Source organism: Ranitomeya imitator, chromosome 4 (assembly GCF_032444005.1).
Source record: "Ranitomeya imitator isolate aRanImi1 chromosome 4, aRanImi1.pri, whole genome shotgun sequence".
In the NCBI taxonomy this organism is placed as follows: Eukaryota; Metazoa; Chordata; class Amphibia; order Anura; family Dendrobatidae; genus Ranitomeya; species Ranitomeya imitator.
Genome location: NC_091285.1, coordinates 583880999 through 583904753, shown reverse-complemented (window position 1 = coordinate 583904753; position 23755 = coordinate 583880999). Strand labels below are relative to the sequence as shown.

The window sequence follows — 23755 nt, the reverse complement described above, 5'->3', positions numbered from 1 at the left end:
CAATTATATCACAGAGATATGTCACACAAAATACTTAATAAGTAACATTTCCCACATGTCTACTTTACATCAGCACAATTTTGGAACCAAATTTTTTTTTTGTTAGAGAGTTATAAGGATTAAAAGTTGACCAGCAATTTCTCATTTTTACAACACCGTTTTTTTTAGGGACCACATCTCATTTGAAGTCATTTTTAGGGGTCTATGTGATAGAAAATAGCCAAGTGTGACACCATTCTAAAAACTGCACACCTCAAGGTGCTCAAAACCGCATTCAAGAAGTTTATTAACCCTTCAGGTGTTTCACAGGAATTTTTGGAATGTTTAAATAAAAATGAACATTTAACTTTTTTTCACAAATAATTTACTTCAGCTCCAATTTGTTTTATTTTACCAAGGGTAACAGGAGAAAATGGACCCCAAAAGTTGTTGTACAATTTGTCCTGAGTACGCTGATACCCCATATGTGGATGTAAACCAATATTTGGGTGCATGACAGAGCTCGGAAGCGAAGGAGCGTCATTTGACTTTTCAATGCAAAATTTACTGGAACTGAGATGGGACGCCATGTTGCGTTTGGAGAGCCCCTGATGTGCCGAAACCCCCTACAAGTGACACCATTTTGGAAAGTAGACCCTTTAAGGAACTTATCTAGATGTGTGGTGAGCACTTTGACCCACCAAGTGCTTCACAGAAGTTTATAATCCAGAGCCGTAAAAATAAAAAATCCTTTTTTTTTCACAAAAATGATCTTCTTGCCCCCAATTTTTTATTGTCCCAAGGGTAAGAGAAGAAATTGAACCCCAAAAGTTGTTGTACAATTTGTCCTGAGTATGCTGATACCCCATATGTAGGGGTAAACCACTGTTTGGGCGCATGGCAGAGCTCAGAAGGGAAGGAGCGCCATTTGACTTTTCAATGCAAAATTGACTGGAATTGAGATGAGACACCATGTTGCGTTTAGAGAGCCACTGATGTGCCTAAACATTGAAACTCCCCACAAGTGACACCATTTTGGAAAGTAGACCCCCTAAGGAACTCATCTAGATGTGTTTTGAGAGCTTTGAACCCCCAAGTGTTTCACTACAGCTTATAACGCAGAGCCGTGAAAATAAAAAAAAAAATTCCCCACAAAAATTATTTTTTAGCCCCCAGTTTTGTATTTTCCCAAGGGTAACATGTTGTTGTCCAATTTGTCCTGAGTACGCCGATACCCCATATGTTGGGGTAAACCCCTGTTTGGGCACACAGGAGAGCTCGGAAGGGAAGGAGCACTGTTTTACATTTTCAACGCAGAATTGGCTGGAATTGAGATCGGACGCCATGTCGCGTTTGGAGAGCCCCTGATGTGCCTAAACAGTGGAAACCCCCCAATTATAACAAACCCTAATGCAAACACACCCCTAACCCTAATCTCAACGGTAACCCTAACCACACCCCTAACCCTGACACACCCCTAACCCTAATCCCAACCGTAAATGTAATCCAAACCCTAACTTTAGCCCCAACCCTAACCCTAACTTTAGCCCCAACCCTAGCCCTAACCCTAATGGGAAAATGGAAATAAATGCATTTTTTAAATTTTTTTTAATTTTTCGCTAACTAAGGGGGTGATGAAGGGGGGCTTGTTTTACTTTTATCGCGGGTTTTTTAGCGGGTTTTTATGAGTAGCAGCAGTCACACACTGAAAGTCGGTTTTTATTGCAAAAAATATTTTTTGCGTTACCACATTTTGAGAGCTATAATTTTTCCATATTTTGGTCCACAGAGTCATGTGAGGTCTTATTTGCAGGACGAGTTGTCGTTTTTATTGGTAACATTTTTGGGCACGTGACATTTTTTGATAGCTTTTTATTCCGATTTTTGTGAGGCAGAATTACCAAAAACCAGCTATTCATGAATTTCTTTTGGGGGAGGCGTTTATACCGTTCCGCGTTTGGTAAAATTGATAAAGAAGTTTTATTCTTCAGGTCAGTACGATTACAGCGATACCTCATTTATATCATTTCTTTATGTTTTGGCGCTTTTCTACGATAAAAACTATTTTATAGAAAAAATAATTATTTTTGCATCTCTTTATTCTGAGGACTATAACTTTTTTATTTTTTCGCTGATGATGCTGTATGGCGGCTTGTTTTTTGCGGGACAAGATGACGTTTTCAGCGGTACCATGGTTATTTATATCAGTCTTTTTGGTTGGCGGTATGAGAATAAAGCGTTGTTTTTTTGCCTTTTTTTTTTTTTTTTTTTTTTTACCGTGTTCATTGAAGGGGTCAACTAGTCATATAGTTTTATTGGTGGGGTCGTTACGGACGCGGCGATACTAAATATGTGTACTTTTATAGTTTTTTTTTTTTATTTAGATAAAGAAATGTATTTATAGGAATATTTTTTTTTTTACACTATAACATTGCCCCAGGGGGGGCATCATGTTATAGTGTAAGATCGCTGATCTGACACTTTGCTGTGCACTGTGTCAGATCAGCGATCTGACGTGCACTTCTCCAGGCTTCCTGGCGCCTGCTCTGAGCAGGCGCAGTGAAGCCACCTCCCTGCAGGACCCGGATGCCGCGGCCATCTTGGATCCAGGTCTGCTGCAGGGAAGAAGGAGGTAAGAGACCCTCGGAGCAACGCGATTTGGGGGCCTCAAAGAAGCTCGCAGGGAGTCCCCTACTGCGCGATGCTTCCCTATACCGCCGGAACACCACGATCATAATAATAATAATAATAATTTTATTTGTATAGCTCCAACACATTCCGCAGCGCTTTACAATTTATAGAGGGGACTTGTACAGACAATAGACATTACAGCATAACAGAAATCACAGTTCAAAATAGATACCAAGAGGAATGAGGGCCCTGCTCGCAAGCTTACAAACTATGAGGAAAAGGGGAGGCACGAGAGGTGGATGGTAACAATTGCTTTAGTTATTCGGACCAGCCATAGTGTAAGGCTCGGGCGTTCATGTAAAGCTGCATGAACCAGTTAACTGCCTAAGTATGTAGCAGTACAGACACCGAGGCTATTAACTGCATGAAGTGTATGAGAACATAATCCAAGGAACCTGATTGTTTTTTTTGTTTGTTTGTTTTGTTTTTTGAATGGGCCACACAGGGATAGTTAGGTTAATGCATTAATGCATTGAGGCGATAGGCCAATCTGAACAAAATGAGTTTTTAGGGCGCGCTTAAAACTGTGGGGATTGGGGATTAATCGTATTAACCTGGGTAGTGCATTCCAAAGAGTCGGCGCAGCACGTGTAAAATCTTGGAGACGGGAGTGGGAGGTTCTGATTATTGAGGATGCTAACCTGAGGTCATTAGCGGAGCGGAGGGCACGGGTAGGGTGGTAGACTGAGACCAGAGAGGAGATGTAGGGTGGTGCTGAGCCATGGAGCGTTTTGTACTGGATTCTGGAGTGGATGGGTAGCAAGTGTAATGACTGGCACAAGGTAGAGGCATCGGTGTAACGGTTGGTGAGGAATATAATCCTGGCAGCAGCATTCAGGACAGATTGGGGAGGGGAGAGTTTGGTGAGAGGGAGGCCGATTAGTAGAGAGTTACAATAGTCCAGACAAGAATGAATAAGTGAAACCGTAAGAGTTTTTGCAGAGTCGAAAGTAAGAAAAGGGCGAATTCTAGAAATGTTTTTGAGATGCAGATAAGAAGAGCGAGCCAGTGATCGGATGTGGGGGGTGAATGAAAGCTCGGAATCAAGTATGACCCCAAGGCAGCGGGCATGTTGCTTTGGAGTAATGGTGGAACTGCACACGGAGATGGCAATGTCAGGCAAAGGTAGGTTAGCAGAGGGAGAGAACACGAGGAGTTCAGTTTTTGACAGGTTCAGTTTCAAATAGAGGGAGGACATGATGTTAGAGACAGCAGTAAGACAATCACTGGTGTTTTATAAAAAGGCAGGCGTGATAACAGGAGAAGTGTATAATTGGGTGTCGTCAGCATAGAGATGGTACTGGAACCCAAATCTACTGATTGTTTGTCCAATAGGGGCAGTATACAAAGAGAAGAGGAGGGGGCCTAGGACTGAACCTTGCGGAACCCCAACAGTAAGGGGAAGGTGAGAGGAGGAGCAACCAGCAAGAGATACAGTGAAGGAGTGGTCAGAGAGATAGAAGGAGAACCAGGAGAGAACGGTGTCTGATCATGTCTGATCGCGGTGTGCCGGGGGTTAATGTGCCGCGGGGCGGTCCGTCACTGCTCCTGGCACATAGTGCCGGATGTCAGCTGCGATAGTCAGGGTTGTTTTGGGGTTAGGGTTGTGATTAGGATTATGGATCGGGTTGGGATTAGGGTTAGGGGTGTGTTGGGATTAGGGTTGGATTTAGAATTGGGGGCTTTCCAATGTTTAGGTACATCAGGGGGTCTCCAAACACGACAGCCAATTTTGCGCTCAAAAAGTCAAATGGCGCTCCCTCCCTTCTGAGCACTGCCGTTCGCCCAAACAGTGGTTTACCCCCACATATGGGGCATCAGCGTACTCGGGATAAATTGGACAACAATTTTTGGGGTCCAATTTCTCTTGTTACCCTTGTGAAAATAAAAACTTGGGGGCTAAAACATCTTTTTTGTGGAAGAAAAATTTTTTTTATTTTCACGTCTCTGCATTATAAACTTCTGTGAAGCAATTGGGCATTCACAGTTCTCACCATACATCTAGATAAGTTCCTTAAGGGGTCTAGTTTCCAAAATGGTGTCACTTGTGGGGGGTATTGGCGTAGTCAGGAGAAATTGCACAACAAAATTTATGGTTACATTTCTGTTTTTACACTTGTGAAAATAAAAAAAAATGGTTCTGAAGTAAAATGTTTGCAAAAAAAGTTAAATGTTCATTTTTTCCTTCCACATTGTTTCAGTTCCTTTGAAGCACATAAAGGGTTAATAAACTTCTTGAATGTGGTTTTGAGAACCTTGAGGGGTGCAGTTTTTAGAAAGGTGTCACACTTGGGTATTTTCTATCATATAGACCCCTCAAAACTTCAAATGTGATGTGGTCCCTAAAAAAAAAATGGTGTTGTAAAAATGAGAAATTACTGGTCAACTTTTAACCCTTATAACTCCCTAACAACAAAGAAATTTTGTTTCCAAAATTGTGCTGATGTAAAGTAGACATGTGGGAAATGTTATTTATTAACTATTTTGTGTGACGTATCCCTCTGATTTAAGGGCATAAAAATACAAAGTTTGAAAATTGCAAAATTTTAAAAATTTTCGCCATATTTCCGTTTTTTTCATAAATAATTGCAAGTAATATCAAAGAAATGTTACCACTAACATGAAGTACAATATGTCACGAAAAAACAATCTCTGAATCAGCGGGATCTGTTAAAGCGTTCCAGAGTTATAACCTCATAAAGTGACAGTGGTCAGAATTGTAAAAATTGGCTCGGTCATTAAAGCGACTCTGTCACCCCCTCCAGCCATTAGAAACTAAAAGAGCCACCTTGTGCAGCAGTAATGCTGCATTCTGACAAGGTGGGTCTTTTAGTTATTGCAGTTAAAGCCAAAATAAAGCGTTTTATAATTTCGCCAAAATACCTGTCTTTAGACAGGGAGGCAGGTCTTAACCCCCCCTGCTGCAAACGCCACACTTCAGTCACTCCCTCCACGCTGTTTTCCAATCAAATCCGGCGCCTGCGCTGTTTAGTACTGGCTGAGACAGGTGCAGTGAGCTCTGGCTGTCTGACCTCAGATGCAGTCTTGCAGACTGCGCCTGTGCGGGTGCCCTACCTGTGAATCCCAGCAGTGTGTTATGCATTATGCACAGTGCGGGGCTGGGATTCACAGGCAGGGCGGCCGCACAGGCGCAGTCTGCAAGACTGCATCTGAGGTCAGACGGCCAGAGCTCACTGCGCCTGTCCCAGCCAGTACTAAACAGAGCAGGCGCCGGATTTGATTGAAAAACAGAGCGGAGGGGGCGGCGCCCGGCGCCGAAGAAGATTTGAGTGACTGAAGTGTGGCATTTGCAGCAAGGGGGTTAAGACCTGCCTCCCTGTCTAAAGACAGGTATTTTGGCGAAATTATAAAACGCTTTATTTTGGCTTTAACTGCACCAATAAGTAAAAGAGCCACCTTGTCAGAATGCTGCATTACTTCTGCACAAGGTGGCTCTTTTAGTTTCTAACGGCTGGAGGGGGTGACAGAGGCCCTTTAAGTACCAAATTGGCTGTCACTAAGGGGTTAAATCCTCTTAACTTGTATTGAATTTGTTTTCTGTACATGTCCCCGCTTAATTGTAAAGTGCTGTGGAATATGTTGGCGCTATATAAATAAAAATTATTATTATTATTATTAGGAGAGATAGGGAAAACACGCACTGGATACTGGATTTTGACATGCAGTGAAACTCCGCCCACAGCCCAGTCAATCAAGAGGGGGTGTGCAACAGGGTCACGCCCAAGTAATGCAAGGCATCATGGTACTCGACGTGACATCAGCTGCAGCCACAGCCTGGGTCACGTGATGCTGAGTGAGTGGTCAGCAATAGCGCTGCCACAGGAGCAGATGACAACAACAGATATTTACAAATATACTTCTTTGCATGGCCCAAATCAGTGGTGGCATTATAGAATGAAGTGGACAACCTCTTTAAAGACCTGGCATTGAGAACTATCAGACTTCAATAGAAAATGAACCAAAAGTTAAACTTCCCTTGTACATACTTATAAGTGTTGCATTTCATACACATGTCTGTTTTCCCAAGTCGTAAAATAGCTGATCCCAAAAAATAACTAGTACAAAAGAAAATTGGAGCAGCTGTCTATTGTAACCAAGCAGATTTCAGCATGTTTGTTTATGAAATTGAGAGAACTTATCTGATTGGTTGCCATGGAAATTATGGCACTCTTCATTCTCCATTGCTTCAGTTTTAATAAATGTATCTTCTTATGTGAACATTAGCACCAGACTTGACCCAAGATGTAAAGGGAATGTGTCGGCACAAAATAATTGATCTTTCTCATTATTTGCATTGGGAAACACAAAACAGTAGGTATACACCCTGACACTAGGTAGAAAACAATGTTTTTCTGCTTCTTGTCGTGTTTTTGTGCCGTCCCTGTTGTCTGTCTGATCCCCTCCTCATTCACTTAATTAATGGTGAAGCCTTTCCAGTCACCACCAATGATTTCCTCACTGGAAGCCGAATTAATCGAGACCCCGACTTTACTTGTGACTAGGGCGTAGCTTTTATTTCTTTAGTCACCTTCCACGACCGCATAGGAGGTTGTCTCCACGCCCTAATGGGGGACAGGAAGCACGAGGTTAAAAGACCCTCCCATCTCCTATTCCCCAGTGTCTTTCCTGTGCTCCATGAGGCACGGAGAAGTTATCTGGTATGCTGTGTGGCCGGTGACTACAGTGTACCTTTTTCTTTAAATTACCGGGCAGCGGCGGTCGGGTGTCGTCTTCCATATAGAAAGCTGCTCCCGTCTCCTGGTTTCGGCAGATTCTGGGACCTGTCCTGGCCCTCCCGCGCCTCTTCTGGGGGTAAAGTGGGCCAGTGACCCCCGGCCGGAGGCCTCCGGCTTTCCTCCTCCTGCGCACGCTGTTCGGCGAACCCGGAAGTGACGATTGAAGCACTTCTGGGTCGTGTGTTCCACGCTTGGAGCGCACGCACTTCTGGTTTACGGCCATCATGGCCGCTGGAGCACCGAGCGGCGTGCGGAGCACGCTGAAGTAATTGGAAGCCTGCTCAGGATCCAGGGAGGGGGAGAATTTTGAGCGCTGTGGGAGGGTTTAAGACGCCATCAGGTAAGAAAAATTGATGGTGTTCCAGCTAGCCCTGTGTCTGCAGAGTCCAGTGTTGCCCCTGCCCCAGTAAGTGCATGGGAAATGGGGGGGTCCGGGTAAAAGGACATTCTGGGTCAGCTTCTGTGTGTCACTCCTCTCCCTTCTCTTTTAGAGGGAGGCAAGTCTACACACAAGCCCTCTAAATCAGTGCCCAAATGTGCTATCTGCTTCAAAAAACTCCCATCTAGATGGGACAAGAAGTTGTGCCGTGAATGTACGGACACAGTAATTAGGGCTGAACATCCCTCCATAATTGAGGAAATAAAAACCATTGTGAAAAATGAGGTCCAGTCCTCTCTTGCCACCTTGACACCTCCTTCTGCTACTCCGCTATCCCCAGGCCCATCGGCTCCTAAGAAAAGAAAAATATATATTGAACCCTCTGAATCTGACTAAGACGAATCCGTAAGTTTCGCCTCGCTGAGGTGGGAGGAATCTTCACCCAGAAGATCTTCTGAAAAGAGGAAATATTTTTTTTCTATGGAGCTTATGGAGGATCTAGTTTCCTCTGTACGTAATACCATGGGTTTCGAGGAGAAAGAGACTTTAAAAACTATCCAGGATGATTTATTTGGTGGTCTGAAGGCGGAAAAAGAAACTGGATTCCCTATCCATGAAAATATTCTAAGCAAGCATGATTTTCCAGGAGTGAGAATCTCTAGAGAAACGCCTAAATATTCCCTCTGAATTAAAACATAGATTTCCCTTAGAGGGAGAATCAGTTAATTGGGAGATCCCTAAAGTGGATGTACAAGTTGCAAGAGTCGCTAAGAGAACTTCCCTTCGAGGACTCATCGCAATTAAAAGACCCAATGGATAGGAAGGTGGAGAGTCTCTTGAGAAAATCTTGGGAGACCTCTGCCTCTTAACTCAAGACTAATATTGCCTCCACATGTGTAGCTAGATCCATCTACAGGTAGATGAATCAGCTAGAAACCCATGTATCACAGGGAACCTTTAGAGAGCAGCTATTGGACTCCAATTATTAAAAAATTCCTCAGGATTCTTAGCTGACGCATCAGCCGCGTCGGTCTGTATAGCCGCCAGAGCAATGGCCCAATCTAACTCTGCTAGGAGAGCCTTATCGCTGAAAATGTGGAGTGTTGATGTTAGATCAAAAATTAAACTCTGCTCCATCCCGTTTAAAGGTGGATATGTGTTTGGGCCTGCCCTTGACGGAATTTTAGAAAAGGCCACAGACAAGAAGTCGCTAGCTGAACAAAAATTAACAAAAATGCATTTTTTTCGTCCCTCTTTACCTCAGACTTCTCAGAGGGGGAAGGGAAAAACGGGAAGATGGTGGTACGCTAAGGGGAGAGGCAAAAATATCCTTGTTCCCCAAAAACAACAGGAGGAGAAACAATGATTCGTACACTAGGGGGGAGGAGGCTATCAAGATTCCTTCACCAATGGACATTAATTTCAGAAAGCCATTGGGTAATAAATATTATCAGAGACGGTCTATTGATAGGGTTTCAATCCCCTCCCCCTCAGGAGTTACGAGTCACTTCTCTTCCCTCCCCGACTTCGCAAAATCCCTTGATATCAGGTCTTCAGAGTCTTCTAAAAGCGAATGTAATTTCCCCAGTGCCAGATCAGGAATTAGGGAAAGGTCACTATTCCCGCCTTTTTATAGTAAGGAAACCGTCCGGGGATGCACGAATAATAATAAATCTGAAGGGTCTAAATCATCATGTTAAGTTCTGAAAGTTCAAAATGGAGTCGGTAAAAACGTCGATTCCATTAATAGGCCCGCAATTTGTGATGGTAATGATCGATTTAAAAGATGCCTATTTTCATATTCCTATTCACTCCATCACAGGAAATATCTAAGATTTGCTGTTCGCCAAAAGCAACAGATAAAACACTATCAATACAATGTGCTCCCGTTCGGAATATCTTCGGCTCCAAGAATATTTTAAAAAATTATGGCAGAGACAGTGACATACATTCGAAAGCAAGGCATCTGTATAGTACCCTACCTAGATGACCTGCTTATTATAGCCCCATCCTCTCACATCCTCAGGACTCATGGACAAAAAGTATTAATGTCCTCCAGTCTTTGGGGTGGATCCCAAATCTTAAAAAAAATCAGAGCTCCAGCCCTCCATGGTAAGAAAATTCCTAGGAGTGATTCTAAATTCCAAACGACAAATGTCATTCCTCCCAGAGGATAATTGCATCAACCCGATGGCAAAATTAACGAACTTCAGGAAAATGAGACGTCCTACCCTTCGAGAGGCAATGTCTTTTTTGGGCTCAATGACTGCCTGCATTCAGACAGTACCCTGGGCACAAACACACTCCAGAACCCTCTTAAAAAAAATTGGAACGGAAATCCCAATTCACTGAACAAAAGAGTTCAGACCCGTGGCAGAGTGAAGGCATCTTTGATATGGTGGCTAAAGCCAGGGAATCTCCAGAAAGGAGTAGCATGGCATCAATCTCCCCTTATCACGGTAACCACAGATGCCAGCCAGAGGGGTTGGGGGGATTAGTCCTACATACTCTTTCAGAGCCTTTGGAGTTCAGGGATGGCTGCCAGATCTTCTAATATCAGAGAACTGATGGCGGTAGAAAAAACATTTCTGGTGGGATAATTACAGGTCATCACATAAAAGTATATTCCGACAATGTCACCACCGTAGCCCACCTCAAACACCAGGGGGGCACAAGGTTCGACAATCTAAAAGCTATATCAAGCCGAATATTTTGCTGTGCGGAGAAACATCTACTATCCTTGACAGCAGTACATCTAAAGGGATCCTCCAACCAGCAGGTAGATTTTTGAGTCGACCGGATATAAATCCAGGAGAGTGGAGACTGAATCAGGAGATTTTCTCAATGTTGGTTTCTAGATGGGGTCTACTAGACATCGACCTATTAGCCCAGAGTTCGCAACTCCGTACTTTTCCCTGAATCCAAGAGACAGTTCCAAAGGGATAAAATCATTCGCTCATCAGTGGAATTTTCATCTAGCTTATGCTTTTCCCTCAATACCAATGATAGCCAAAACCCTCCAGAAAATCAGAGAGGATGAAGTTCCAACTATACTTGTAGCACAATGTGGCCAAAACGAAGTTGGTTGTCTAGTGATCAGTTTTCAGGTGGACGGGCCAGTACAGCTACCTGTCAATATAGGCCTTCTATCGCAGGGGCCTATATATCACCCAGAAGACTGAAGTTAGCTGCCTGGCTTCTGAGGCCCAAGTACTTCTGGCAAAGGGTTTGTCGGATAAGGTAATAGCCATGCTACAAATGTCTAGAAAACTAATCACTAATATGATAAAGACCAGGGACAAGGGGGCATCCTCTACGTCTGGAGGAAAGAAGGTTTAGGCATAATAACAGATGTGGGTTCTTTACTGTAAGAGCAGTGAGACTATGGAACTCTCTGCCATATGATGTTGTAATGAGTGATTCATTACTTAAATTTAAGAGGGGATTGGATACCTTTCTTGAAAAGTATAATGTTGCAGGGTATATATACTATATTCCTTGATAGGGCGTTGATCCAGGGAACTACAGTCATGGCCAAAAGTATTGACACCCCTGCAGTTCTGTCAGATAATGCTCATTTTCTTCCTGAAAATGATTGAAAACACAAATATTTTGGTATTAGCTTCTACAATGCTTCAAATATGATAAGTACTATTAAGCTAATGAATGAGAGTAATGATGGTGACCAGCAGCTAGAAGAACATTCTGGGTCCACAGACACAGAAATGTTTGCAATAGAGGAACACAGTATTGTAACTGAGGAGCAAACTGAAGTTGCTTCAGATGAACAGCAACATGATAGTTTAGATGATCTTGTTGAAACTGTGTCAATACGTTCTTTCATTCATCACATGCGCTGTGTTGTGCATACGCTACAGCTGGCTATAAGAGACAGTCTGCAAGAAGGACATGCTGCTGCACTGATTGGCAAGATGAGAAAATTGGCTACTGTTGTCAAAACCCCTAAAGTTGACTCAATTTTGAAGAGACGTGCTGGAAAAGGGGCAATTATTGATCAAGCCACACGATGGGGCAGTACTTAATGATTCAGCGCTTGGTTGAACTGAAAACCTTTCTTGTTGACATGGCTAACCCTCAACTGACGCTAAATGAAAGTCAGTGGAATCAGGTGACTGAGCTGGAAAAATTGCTAGAGCACCCATTTACAGTGACTAAAAAATTACAAGCAGAGGACTTAACTCCAGGTATTTTCTTAAAGGAGTGGAAGAACCTGATGTTTTGCCTGTCCCAAAGAGGAGAGTTAATTGCAAGTGGCATTGCTACATCAATGAAACGGAGAGAGGAGCTACTATTACAAAATAACATTCTTTTGGCAGCTGTTTATGTAGACCCAATGTATCGGATTCTTCTAGATGATCAACATTTAACTAAAGGAAAAGAAGCTCTGTTTGAAATAGCAGTAAGGATGAAAGGGTTGCAGAACAGTCAGGAGGAACAAGAAGAATTTGGTCGTCCTGCCACATCTTCACCCTCATCAACTGATGAAGAATTTAATTTCGAAAAATATTTGGATCACAAGGACCATGCAAAGCGTTCCCGCATAGAAGAGTCCTCGCCATCAAAGAACACAGCCAGTACATTTCAGCAGAATTTTTCATGTGCACTAAAAGAAATTTTGAAATTTGACCATTCATCAAAAATAACAGTGCAACAAGCGATTCCTATGTATCCTGACATTGTCAGAGATGTTGCCCGAGTGGTTACTGCTTTGCCACCAACCCAAGTTAGTTTAGAGAGGTTGTTATCTGCTCTCAAAATAATTAGATCAGATTTGAGGGCATCCATGAAGGAGGATCTGACAGAGGCAATACTTTTTCTGAGGACAAATTTATAGATTTCTTATTAACTGCATAACAGTGTTTATTGCAGATTTACTTACAAGAGTTTAGAAAAGTTATTTGCTATATTCTAATTGTATTCTAATGAATATAGTTTTTGCTCTAAGTGGTCTGATTACTTATATGATGGTGAGAAACTGAATAAGCACGATGTTAATATTTGACAACAGTAAATTTATTGTTACGAATTGGCCATTTATGAAGGAGTCGGAGTCTGAGTCGGAACCTGATAAAATCCAGGAGTCTGAGTTGCAACTGTGGCTTACCGACTCCACAGCCCTGCTATCGCAGAATGGATTAGAAGAGCGATTTCTGAATCATACCTTGCTCATGGTATGACTCCCCCAGAGGGCATTAAGGCCCATTCTACAAGACCTACCTCAACCTCCTGGGCAGAAAGAGCGGGTTCATCTACAGAGCAGATTTGTAGGGCTTGATTGAAGATCAGGCTCTTTATCCACTCAAGTGCTTTTTTTTTTCCCCTGAGTCCTTTATTTGAAATAAAAGCAAAACACACTTTTCCTTTTTCATTTAAAAATAAGTTATACTCAGCTAAGGCCCATTTCACTGAAGTCCTCGTTTCCTGTAATAAATCAACCATATCCCTCAGCTGTTTGTCGTTCCGTCTCATGCCATAATCAATGCATCGTGGGTCACTGAGGCTGCGTTTCCAGCTGGGTCCCTGAACTGCAGTGATCTCCGCATTGTGAGAAAAAAGGCAGTGAGTTTACCGCAGTTCAAGCTCAGTGAGTAACCTTGATGATGTCGCCGCTAGTCACTGATGCTGCGCTTACAGCAGATCGTTCCTCAGTGGTTTTCTGCCAGGACAATCGAATCTTGGCACAGTCCAGGTTGAAAACTGTTTATCCTAGACATGGATTACAGTGTGAGACAGAATGTCAGACAGGTGAGGGATATGGTTCTTTTTTATTTTTGTTATATTACAGGAGATGATGACTTCAGTTGAATAGGCTTTAGGTGAGTATAACTGTCTGTTTTTAAATAAAAATGAAGTGGTTTTTTTTTTTTAATTTCAAATAAAGAACTTTATTCTGGCTGTGTGTTTATTCACAATATAACTATCGGATTAGTAATGGATAGGTGTCTTATAGACAACTCTTCATTACTACTAACCAGTGGGCTTAATGTCACCAGACAATACAATGGTGACATCAACCCCCAGGTGGTGGGGTGTTGCTTTTCGTGTGGTATCCTCGAAATTGTACTGACTTGATGTTGTCAGGGCCTTTCACTGCACAATTTACACTGTAAAAATAAAATTAAAAAAACAGCGACGGTATTACGTTTACATTTCACTGCACTTGCAATTTATTTGCCATTTTCTCTTTGTATGGTAAAATGAACTTGTCCTGCAAATAGCGAGATCTAATTGTCTGTGTAAAATAAGTGTGGCTATTTGAAAAAGGAAAAAATGAAAATACTAAAATTTTCTGTGTGGATTTTATGTGTTAAACCAACACAAAGTAGCAAGTATTTGTGAAATATAAAGGAAATGATACATTGTTTTCTAAATATTTTAAAAATACAAATCTGAAATTTGTCACATGCATTTGTGTTCAGCCTCCGGTAGTCTTACTTTGTGGGACCATCTTTCTCTGCAATTACTTCGTCTTTTGAGGTATGTCTACTAGCTTTTCACATCTAGAGACTGAATTTTTTTCCCCATACCTCTTTGCAAAATAGCTCTCGCTCAGTGAGTCTGTGAACAGAAACTTTCAAGTTTTGCCTCAGATTCTCAATGGCATTCCCATGAATATGCTTTGCTCTAAACCTCTTTCCATTGTAGTTCTGGCAGTATGTTTAGGGAGGTTGTCCTGCGAATCTACGCCAGAGTTTATTTTGGCCTATCTGGTGAGGCTTCAGAATAAAAAGTTTGAACAGCCCTGTTTTTGTCAATACTTTGTTTCTCAGGATATTTCGATTTCCCAATCGCATTAGAGCCTGTGGGTGATTTATATATTTTAACAGATGCATAAAAAGTGATAACAGCCACATACCTTGCTCGTGGTCGCACTGCTCCAGCTTCCGGTGCTCTGACTTTCCGCACAGCAGAGAAGATGTAGGGACGTCATTGCATCCACTGTATCAGTCGCCCACGGATTGGTGAAAGAAGGAGCCTGCAGCTCCAACCCCCACTAATGTATTCACAGCTATCTGCATCCTGTGGGTGCAAATATTGGTGATATTAGAATGCGGGCAGCAGATGGCTTTGTGTGCAACCTTTGGGCACTGTTTTCAGCCCTTTGTCTGTCTAGAACAGTATTTCCCAAACTCCAGTCCTCACGGACCCCAAAAGGTCATGTTTTCAGGATTTCCATAGTGCTGCACAAGTGAGAGAACTCCTGATACTTCCATCACCTGTGCAATACTAAGGAAATCCTGAAAACATGACCTGTTGGGGTCCATGAGGACTGAAGTTTGGGAAACACTGGTCTAGACTGAAACAGCCGGAGGGCCAGATGTAGCATGTGAGCCAGACTTTACCCTGGTCTGATCTAAACTATTCTATTGTAGCTCTGGCATTATGTTTAGGATTGTCCAGCTGGTGAATTCAAGGTGAATTGACGCCCGAGTCTCCAGTCTTTTGCAGCCTTTAACAGGATTTCCTCTAGAATTGCCATGTTTGTAGCTCCATCAACTCTGACCAACTTCCCTGTCCCTGCTGAAGAAAACCAGTGGGGATGGGGTTTTCAGGATTATGTGCAATGTTAGTTTTCCGCCACGCATACAATTTTTGGGCTAAATGCAAAACGCTACTTTATTCTCTTCTGACCAGAGCACCTTCTTCCACATGTCAGCTGTGTCCACATGGCTTTTTGCAAGCTGGACTTCTTATGGTTTGCATTAAAAAATGGCTTTTTTCTTGCCACTGTTGCACAAAAGGCCAGATTTGTGGAGTTAATGACTGCAGTCACACTATTAGTATTTTGTCAGTATTTCTCATCAGTATTTGTAAGCCAAAAACCTGGAGTGGGTGATAAATCCAGAAGTGGTGACGTGTTTCTATTATACTTTTCCTCTGATTGTTCCTCACCTGGTTTTGGCTTCCAAATACTGATGTAAAATACTGACGAAATACTAATAGTGTGACCGTAGCCTTATAAGTTTTCTTGTGGACAGATTCTGACCATGGTCCTCTTTTTTTTTTTTTCGGTGTGTCACCTCTTCTCTCTGTGCATTTTTCATGCATTTTCACTTGACGTTGCTTTTTTCCATCAATAGTGGTCCACTATCGGACAACACCCTAAATACGAAGTGCCACAGACAAAAAAGCAAACACGTACACACAGCCTGGATCTACAGAGGTCCAGTGGTATCGTCCGTGCTTTTTCTCAGAGCGGTCAGGTGGCATTGTAACATGAGCACTGCAGATGATCAGTGGCAGACGATGGGTTGCAGCCTTCAGAGTTTCATTAGACAGAAGTGTTAAGGCTGCAGCCGATCAGTAGCTGCTGATCAGCTGCAGCGCTCATGTGACAATACCACCTGACTGCTGGGAGATAATCAGCACCCTCTAATCAGCTGCAGCCTTAACACTTCAATCTAATAAAACTCTGAAGGCTGCAATCCATCATCTGCCACTGATCAGCTGCAGCGCTTACATAACATAATGAATGTCATCTGACTTTTTGAGACACAGCGCCATCATTGTTTCAATGGGGCTGGTCTGGGTGATGAGGATGTTTGTTTTTTATTTTGTATGTGGCACTTTAGCATGCGAGAAAGAGTTGTTCAGTAGTGGACAACCCCTTTAATGTACTTCATTGTAATAATGAATTTCGATGCAAAAATTTTTATTTTTATTGTGTCTTTTAGGATTTTTAGACTTAAAGACATGGAGAATACCTATCCCGTCAAGTCCATTGGGTAATGTATGAGTCCTTATTATGCGCAATGATAGCTGGATGCCATCGGAATTTTGGGACTATTAATATGCAAGAGTGTTTTTAAAGAGGGCAGAAAGTACTTCAACTTTGGACCTTGGATTAGGGCTGTAAAAAAAAAAATCCTAACTTTTTTATTTTCATTGTAATGCTTCTGAGCGTGTGAAATGAAAAACTGGACAGCTTTGCAGTTATACCTTCCCATCTTTCCTCTACTCCTTCCTAACCTGCTGGTTGTCCATTATTACAAATAACGTACTGAGAGGTGAAGAGAATCACATGTAAAAGGGTGGGATATATTGGGCACAAATAGTACGTTTTCGTTGACTGGACAAATGGGCGAGTGTAAGGATCCGAGTGACTTTAATCTTTGTTTTTGAGCTTTCATATTTTTCCTTTTTTTGTAAGTGCTGTCATTTTTTACTTTTGTTTTTCAGTCGACTTCTTGAGGTCTTATTTTTTGTGGACAAGTTTTAGTTTTGAATAACATTATTGATTTTACCTTGGAAAAATGGGGGAAGAAAAAGTCAAAATATAAGGCGAAGAAATGCAAAAGTGCAGTAATAATTGCTCTACAATCTTCTCCTATGCAGCATGGGTATAGGAACTTTATAACAATCCTGCTCCGAGGTGTTAGCGGCAACTAGGACGTTTAATCAAGTTCAGTCGCTCATCTGCTTCTGATGAGGATGAGAAAAATAATGTAGTTTCTTCATGTATCACCTGTAATCGCACTGCTAAAGCCATCGAGGAAGGGATTTGTAGCTCTTTCAAACATTTTTTTTAACATTTATAAATGTGGCACTTGTCTTCTGTAGCACTGCAGAAAAATCCGGGAAAATCGCAGTGAACTAATTGTTGTATGTGATCGGGCCCTTACGATGTGTGGCCCCTAGAATAGCGTATGTGTATACTGCTCAACAAGTGTGGCCTGGGTTGAGCTCCTGGCAGATGAGGGCAGGCTAGGACCTGGTGTGCCCATTCTATGGCAAATGCTGTGGACAGATTAGCATCTAGGAATGTGGATTTAATCCAGTTTTCCATGAATTTACTGAGCTCTTTTCCCTCAGCGCGTTCTGAGAATCTCAGCATCTGCAAGTTATTGGGGTAGATGCGATTTTCCAAGTCCTCCACTCTCTGGGTCCACATATTAGAAAGCTTTTTCCAGAATTGATAGCATACCCGTCACCGTAGTGGAGGTGTCTTCCCTTGTGTACGTTATATCCTGAATTCACTCTCCTTTGCACACTCCCAGAGATTTTGTAGATCTGGTCTCCACAAACCATCATCTATTTTCACCTAGTCTATCTTGCCGGTAAGCGAGAAGGTGGAGGCTTGAATAGCTGATAGTATTTGAGCTATAATGTGAGTTTGGGTTCCTCCAGTTGTGTTCCCCGACCTCCACTCTGGCGTCCGGCTCTCTCTCGTCTGCCTTGCAAAATGGCGCCAGGGTCTCAGAACAACTAAAGGTAGACTGTGCAAATTCTCAGCTTTGCCATGGATTGTTGTTTCCTGTTCATCGTTTCGCTCATAAGACTCTCTATGGCATAAGGGACCCTTGGGTGCTGTTACAGCCCAATTACACCAGGATTATAGATAGTAAACTGAGTTTGTTGTGGCGCTCTCTGGGTGTCCATGCATGCTGCCTGCTGGCCACGCCACCACTGGTGTTATTAATTATAGTTGGATGATAATAGATTTTTTGCTTCCTTGTCTCAAATATTAAAAAGTAATGAATGGTGAGGTTACTTGACCTGATGCACACTTTTCTTTCTCAGATTTAAGGACATAACACAAACACGCTTTACTGCTTCCTGGGACCCGAAACAAGAAAACTGCTTTGGACACGGCATCAAAATCAGTCGTAAAATAAATATTTTTCACGTGACAGGACAACTTTTACACACATTTTCCTGTACTCATATTTCGTCTCAGCCTACAGCTTGTGCCTTCCATCCCACTAGAGACCTGATGGTTGCAGGGACATGGGTTGGACAAGTATGTGTGTGGAAAAAAAATGAAACACAAACCGGATGCCAGTAAAGAAAACACATTTTTGGAGTAACTTTATTGGGGACTAAAGGTACCCTATTAATAAGGACAGAGGTGTTGTATTACTTTTTTGCACTTTGTTTATTGTTGTGAAGGCTAGACTAACTTTCAGCCAGTTTACGGAGGAGGGGACAGAAGAAAGTAAGAGGATCACTCTTCATATGGCTTGGTCTAGATCAAAACTGTTTACACGGCGGTGTTTGATTTTATGTGGTGCAGCAATAAAATAAATTCTAAAGTTACAGGTGAACATTCCTTTTAAGTAGTGATGAGCAAGCGTGCTTGTGTGCTAATAATCGACGTGCTCAAATAATCTGTTCGAGTCGCCATGGCTGCATGTGTTGTGGCTGTTGAACATAGTATTCGAACACCTGGAAGACACTCTATTAACTAACGAGTATGCTCTAATAACACCTTATCCGAGCACACTCACTCATCACTACTTTTAACCCCTTACCGACCCATGACGTACTACTAGTGCACCATATGTCGGCTCCCTGACTGATGGGGCCTCAACAGCTGAATCTGAAGGCAGATGATCATTGTAATGTTCAGCCATCATCTGCCTCTTAACAGCCATGCACTGATGTGTTGCTGTGACAGCCAGGGGTCTGCTATAGCTCCCCCCCTTCCCAGCCTGTCCTGATGGTACTACTGTGTAAGGCCAGCCTATGGTTGGCTTTCATAGGAGACCATGATTTTTGTAACTATACAGCATTATTTTGGCATTAAACACAATAATATAAAACACACGGGATCAGACAGTTGCAGGTTCCAGTCCCATAAGAGCGCTAACGATACAGTAAAAAGAAAGTTTTTAAAAATCTGAAAAAACAAATATAATAGTTAAAATCACCCCTCTTTACTCTCATTTAAAATTAAGAAATTTAAAAAAAATTCACATGTGGTATTGTTACTTTCGTAAAACGTCGACTATCTATAAAAATATAAAATTAATTAACCAGATCAGTAAACCTTATAAGAGCACCAGAATTGCAGGGGGGGGGGGGGGGTTGGCCTCGGCAATACAAAAAGACACAATAAGAGGCAATCGAAACAAATAAAAAAAATTTCCCACTACATTACATTAGATTATAAAATTGTTTTAAATGGGTAAGATATAGTTTTATTCAAAAGTGCAACTCATCCAGTTAAATACAAGCCCTTATTCAGCTATGTCGATAGACAAATAAGCTATGACTCTTGGAACAAAGGGGAGAAAAAAGCAAAAGCACAAAAAGGAAAAATAGCCATGGAGGCAAGAGGTTAAATTATTTGTCATTCTTTTATCTGTTTTATTCCATTGTAAATGTAATTTGTTTTGTGTATTAAAACTGTGAATCCTTATGACTACTTGAGCATTCATTTTCTTTTTACATATTCCACCCATCTTTTGGTGGCCAAACCGGGAATGAGTCGCCTCATCATAGCAATGTTCACGACTGTGGCTGGGAGACTTCAGGCGGAGACACTCCGGTCAGGGCTGATCAACCGAACAGCAAGGAAGAGATCCTCCAGCGATGATAGTTAAGTATAACCCATATGTTTCGGTGTGATGCCTCATGGTACCATGAATAAGCCATCATGCTGAAACGCGTAGGTTATTATGCAGGATTGCCTGCATTTCTCTGCTTTTAATATATTGCAATAAACGTCAAGTTTTATACCGATCATTGCTGGACGATCTCTTCCTTGCTGATCTATTGATGACTACTTATTTTTTTTAAAAATGCACAAAAATATGCATTAAAATATTTACTGTGATAATTTCCAAGTACAATTACGCGGTGCGTTTTGGAATCTGAAGAGGATTGGAGGCATGTCTGCTTATTTCCTGGGATACAGATAACATTTATGGTACGGTAATTCGCTTGAATGACAAGTTACCAATTATTAAAGTATTGATGAATTTGTACTTGGAAATTATTGGAACAGATATTTTTAATGCATATTTTTGCTGTTTTTTTGTGCATTTTTTTCTTTTATGATAAAATGTTATGGATAAGCAGAATTCATGCATGCACATTATGACTTAAAATTATACCTTTCTATTTTTTTTTCCATATTGACTTATTCTGGCCCTTTAATTGTATCACCTATCTTTTTATCTTCAAAAATTAACAACTTAAATACATGCACTCCGACATGCTGTGTTTTGAAAGAGATCGTTTTTCCAGCATAGCAATACTGTGCAGTGCTCGTTAAGAAGATGACCCAGAATACAAATTAGTACAGCAAGCTCTGAGCAGATCCTGAATTGCCAGGTAATGTATGTTTATAAAGTTAGGTCCAGACATATTTGCATAGTGACATAAGTTCTGGCATTTTAGCTGTTTACCAAAACATAATCAAGACAGTTACGGTATGGGCTTAACACCTTAAAGGGAACCTGTCACCCCCAAAATCGAAGGTGAGCCAAGCCCACCGGCATCAGGGGCTTATCTACAGCATTCTGTAATGCTGTAGATAAGCCCCCGATGTAACCTGAAAGATAAGAAAAAGAGGTTAGATTATACTCACCCAGGGGTGGTCCTGCTGCGGTCCGGTCCGATGGGTGTCGCGGTCTGGGGCCTCCTATCTTCTTACGATGACGTACTCTTTTAGTCTTCACGCTCCGGCGCAGGCGTACTTTGTCTGCCCTGTTGAGGGCAGAACAAAGTACTGCAGTGCGCAGGCGCCGGGTCTCTCTGACCTTTCCTGGCACCTGTGCACTGCAGTACTTTGCTCTGCCCTCAACAGGACAGACAAAGTACGCTGGAGCCGCAGCATGAAAACAAGAAGAGAACGTCATCGTAAGAAGATGGGAGGCCCCGGACCAGACCGCGACGCCCATCGGACCGGGACCGCCCCTGGGTGAGTGTAACCTCTTTTTCTCATCTTTCATATTGACGGACATTTTGCCCTGCCCACCAGGTTTTACCCTCAGCTGTTCAGAGGCACTTTCCATTGTGGCGTCCGTGCAGCCTCCACTGCATCACCACTGTAAAGCTGATGATGGAAGGAGGCGGATGGTTCCTCTCCACCCCCCTTTCAGGGGATGGTGGATGGAGGCTCCCCAACCCTTGCACCATACTAACTACCCCAGGCACAGCTCTGACCTGCTGAACCATCCCCCTCATATCGGGGTAAGTGCACCGGGAGGGGTCGTTTTTTCGGCGGCATACGAGGGCTCCATAGCAGCAGGGTCCCCACAGAGCTCCGCGGCACATTTCCCGGCGGTCCGCGGGTGCGCGCCGGCCGAAGCCATAAATTTAGTCCCCAGCTTCGGCCTTGTGTAGGCCGCATCCTGGTAAGCTCCGCCCACCGCTCGCATCATTCCGGCGGCTCCGCCCCCATTCCTGGCGCTTCTTGCTCCTTGCGAGACTACCTCTCAGCAACCATTTTTTTTCCACTGCAAGCGGCTCTGCCGCCCTCTGCACGTGTTGCCCTGGATGCCGGTTTACTCAGCGCCATCACCTTCAGATTGCGGGACACAGGACCTGGGTAAGGAGACGGCACTAGGTGTTTCCCTGCAGCTTTACCCCACATCGCTTCCATTAGCAGTGTTTTTCACTTATATTGGGGTACATCATGTTGCAGTCAAAGGCTAAAAAGACTACAAAGGTACATACTACCTTTTTCACTGCGTGTACCACCTGCCAGGCTCCTCTCCCCCGGCCACAAAGCTCTCCTCTCTGCCCAGCCTGTGATGCCCAATGTGCCCAGGAGCCCTCCGCCGCTACCGACCCCAGTGTATCTAGCCCCCTTGAGTGGGCCGCGTCACTGTCGCAATCCATGGCTTCACTGGCCAATGCGATTGAATCCCTCCATGACCCCTCTGGGGAGCGGGGCACTCATCTACCTGGGTTAAGAGACCCCTCCATTACAGGGGAATCATCAGCCAGCAGGGGCCGCTCTCACCTGAAGGACGTACGGACATCCAAAAAACGGATCCGCACTACCTCTCCTGAGCATTCACCACGCCATTCAGCCTCTGGTAGCTCCACTTCTCGCTTTCCCTCTCCAGGGGTTCGTAGCGATCATGACTCTGAGTATGAGTCTGAGGCGTCCTTGTACCCGGATTCTCCGGAGTTTCAAGCGACTGTGGATTCCCTCATTGAAGATGTCAGTGATGCGCTAAAGGTTCTTTTACAAGAACCAAGCGATCCCATAGGTTGTTCGCCTCTCATCCGGACTTTCTGGAGATAGTCAGACGACACAGGGAGCGACCGGATAAGCGCTTTACGGGTAAAAAGACCCTGGGAACGAAATATCCCTTTTCCGCAGATCTTGTCAAAGATTGGACGGAACCTCCACTAATAGATCCTCCGGTATCGCGTTTGGCTACCAAAACGCTTTTGTCTGTACCTGATGGTGCTTCAATTAAAAATCCCACAGAACACCAAATAGATTCCATGGCTCGCTCAGTGTATGAGGCCTCAGGTTCCTCGCTATTCCCTTCCTTCGCTGCGGCATGGGTCGCAAAAGCAATGGTTTTCTGGGCAGATGCCCTTGCAAAATCCATTCAGGACCAGGCTCTTACGTCTGAGGCGGCAGATCTCGCCAAACAAATCGCTATGGCTGGAGACAGTGATGTACGCGTCTTTAGATGCAGCAGACTGAGCGGTAATTACTGCCTCAAACGCCGTCACCATTAGAAGAGAACTATGGCTTAGAGAGTGGTGCGCGGATTCATCTTCTAAAAAGTCTGATTTCTCTGCCTTTTCAGAGCGGACGTCTGTTTGGAGAAAAACTAGACCAGCTTATTTCCGATGCTACAATAGGGAAAAGCAAATTCCTCCCACAGCACAGGCCTAAAACTGCTTTTCATCGTCAGCAACATTTTCGCTTTCGGCCCTTCCGCAGTAGCCCATTCTTGTCCTCCTCCACAGCCTCGTCCAGATCAGAGCGTTCTCCACGTACAGAGACTCTCAGCCCTCATATAGGCCAAATCAGTCCTGGCGAGATAAGCCTAGGCAACCCAGAACTAGGGGATCCCAGGCCCTACAGATTTCCTTCACAATGACTCGGGGAGTCTTCCAGTCGACACCACCAAAGTAGGCGGACGCCTGCTTCTCTTTCAACATGTCTGGCTTTCCGTCATTTACGACAAATGGGTCAGAGACCTGGTGTCTTCCGGTTACAAAATAGAAT

At 43.2% G+C, this 23755-nt stretch overlaps 1 protein-coding gene across 2 annotated transcripts in view; it reads left to right on the top strand.

The window, feature by feature from the left end:
- The window catches only part of WDR76 (WD repeat domain 76), a 136085-nt gene extending 116116 nt beyond the window's left edge, over positions 1-19969 (top strand). Inside the window, exons 14-15 of one of the 2 annotated variants that reach the window (XM_069766471.1) lie at positions 16503-16553; positions 18349-19969. In XM_069766471.1, the coding sequence (XP_069622572.1) occupies positions 16503-16553; positions 18349-18613 (316 nt within the window). In that variant the 3' untranslated portion in view covers positions 18614-19969. The remainder of the gene's footprint in view (positions 1-16502; positions 16554-18348) is intronic. The other variant, XM_069766473.1, reaches the window with a different exon arrangement.
- The last annotated feature ends 3786 nt before the right edge of the window (positions 19970-23755 follow it).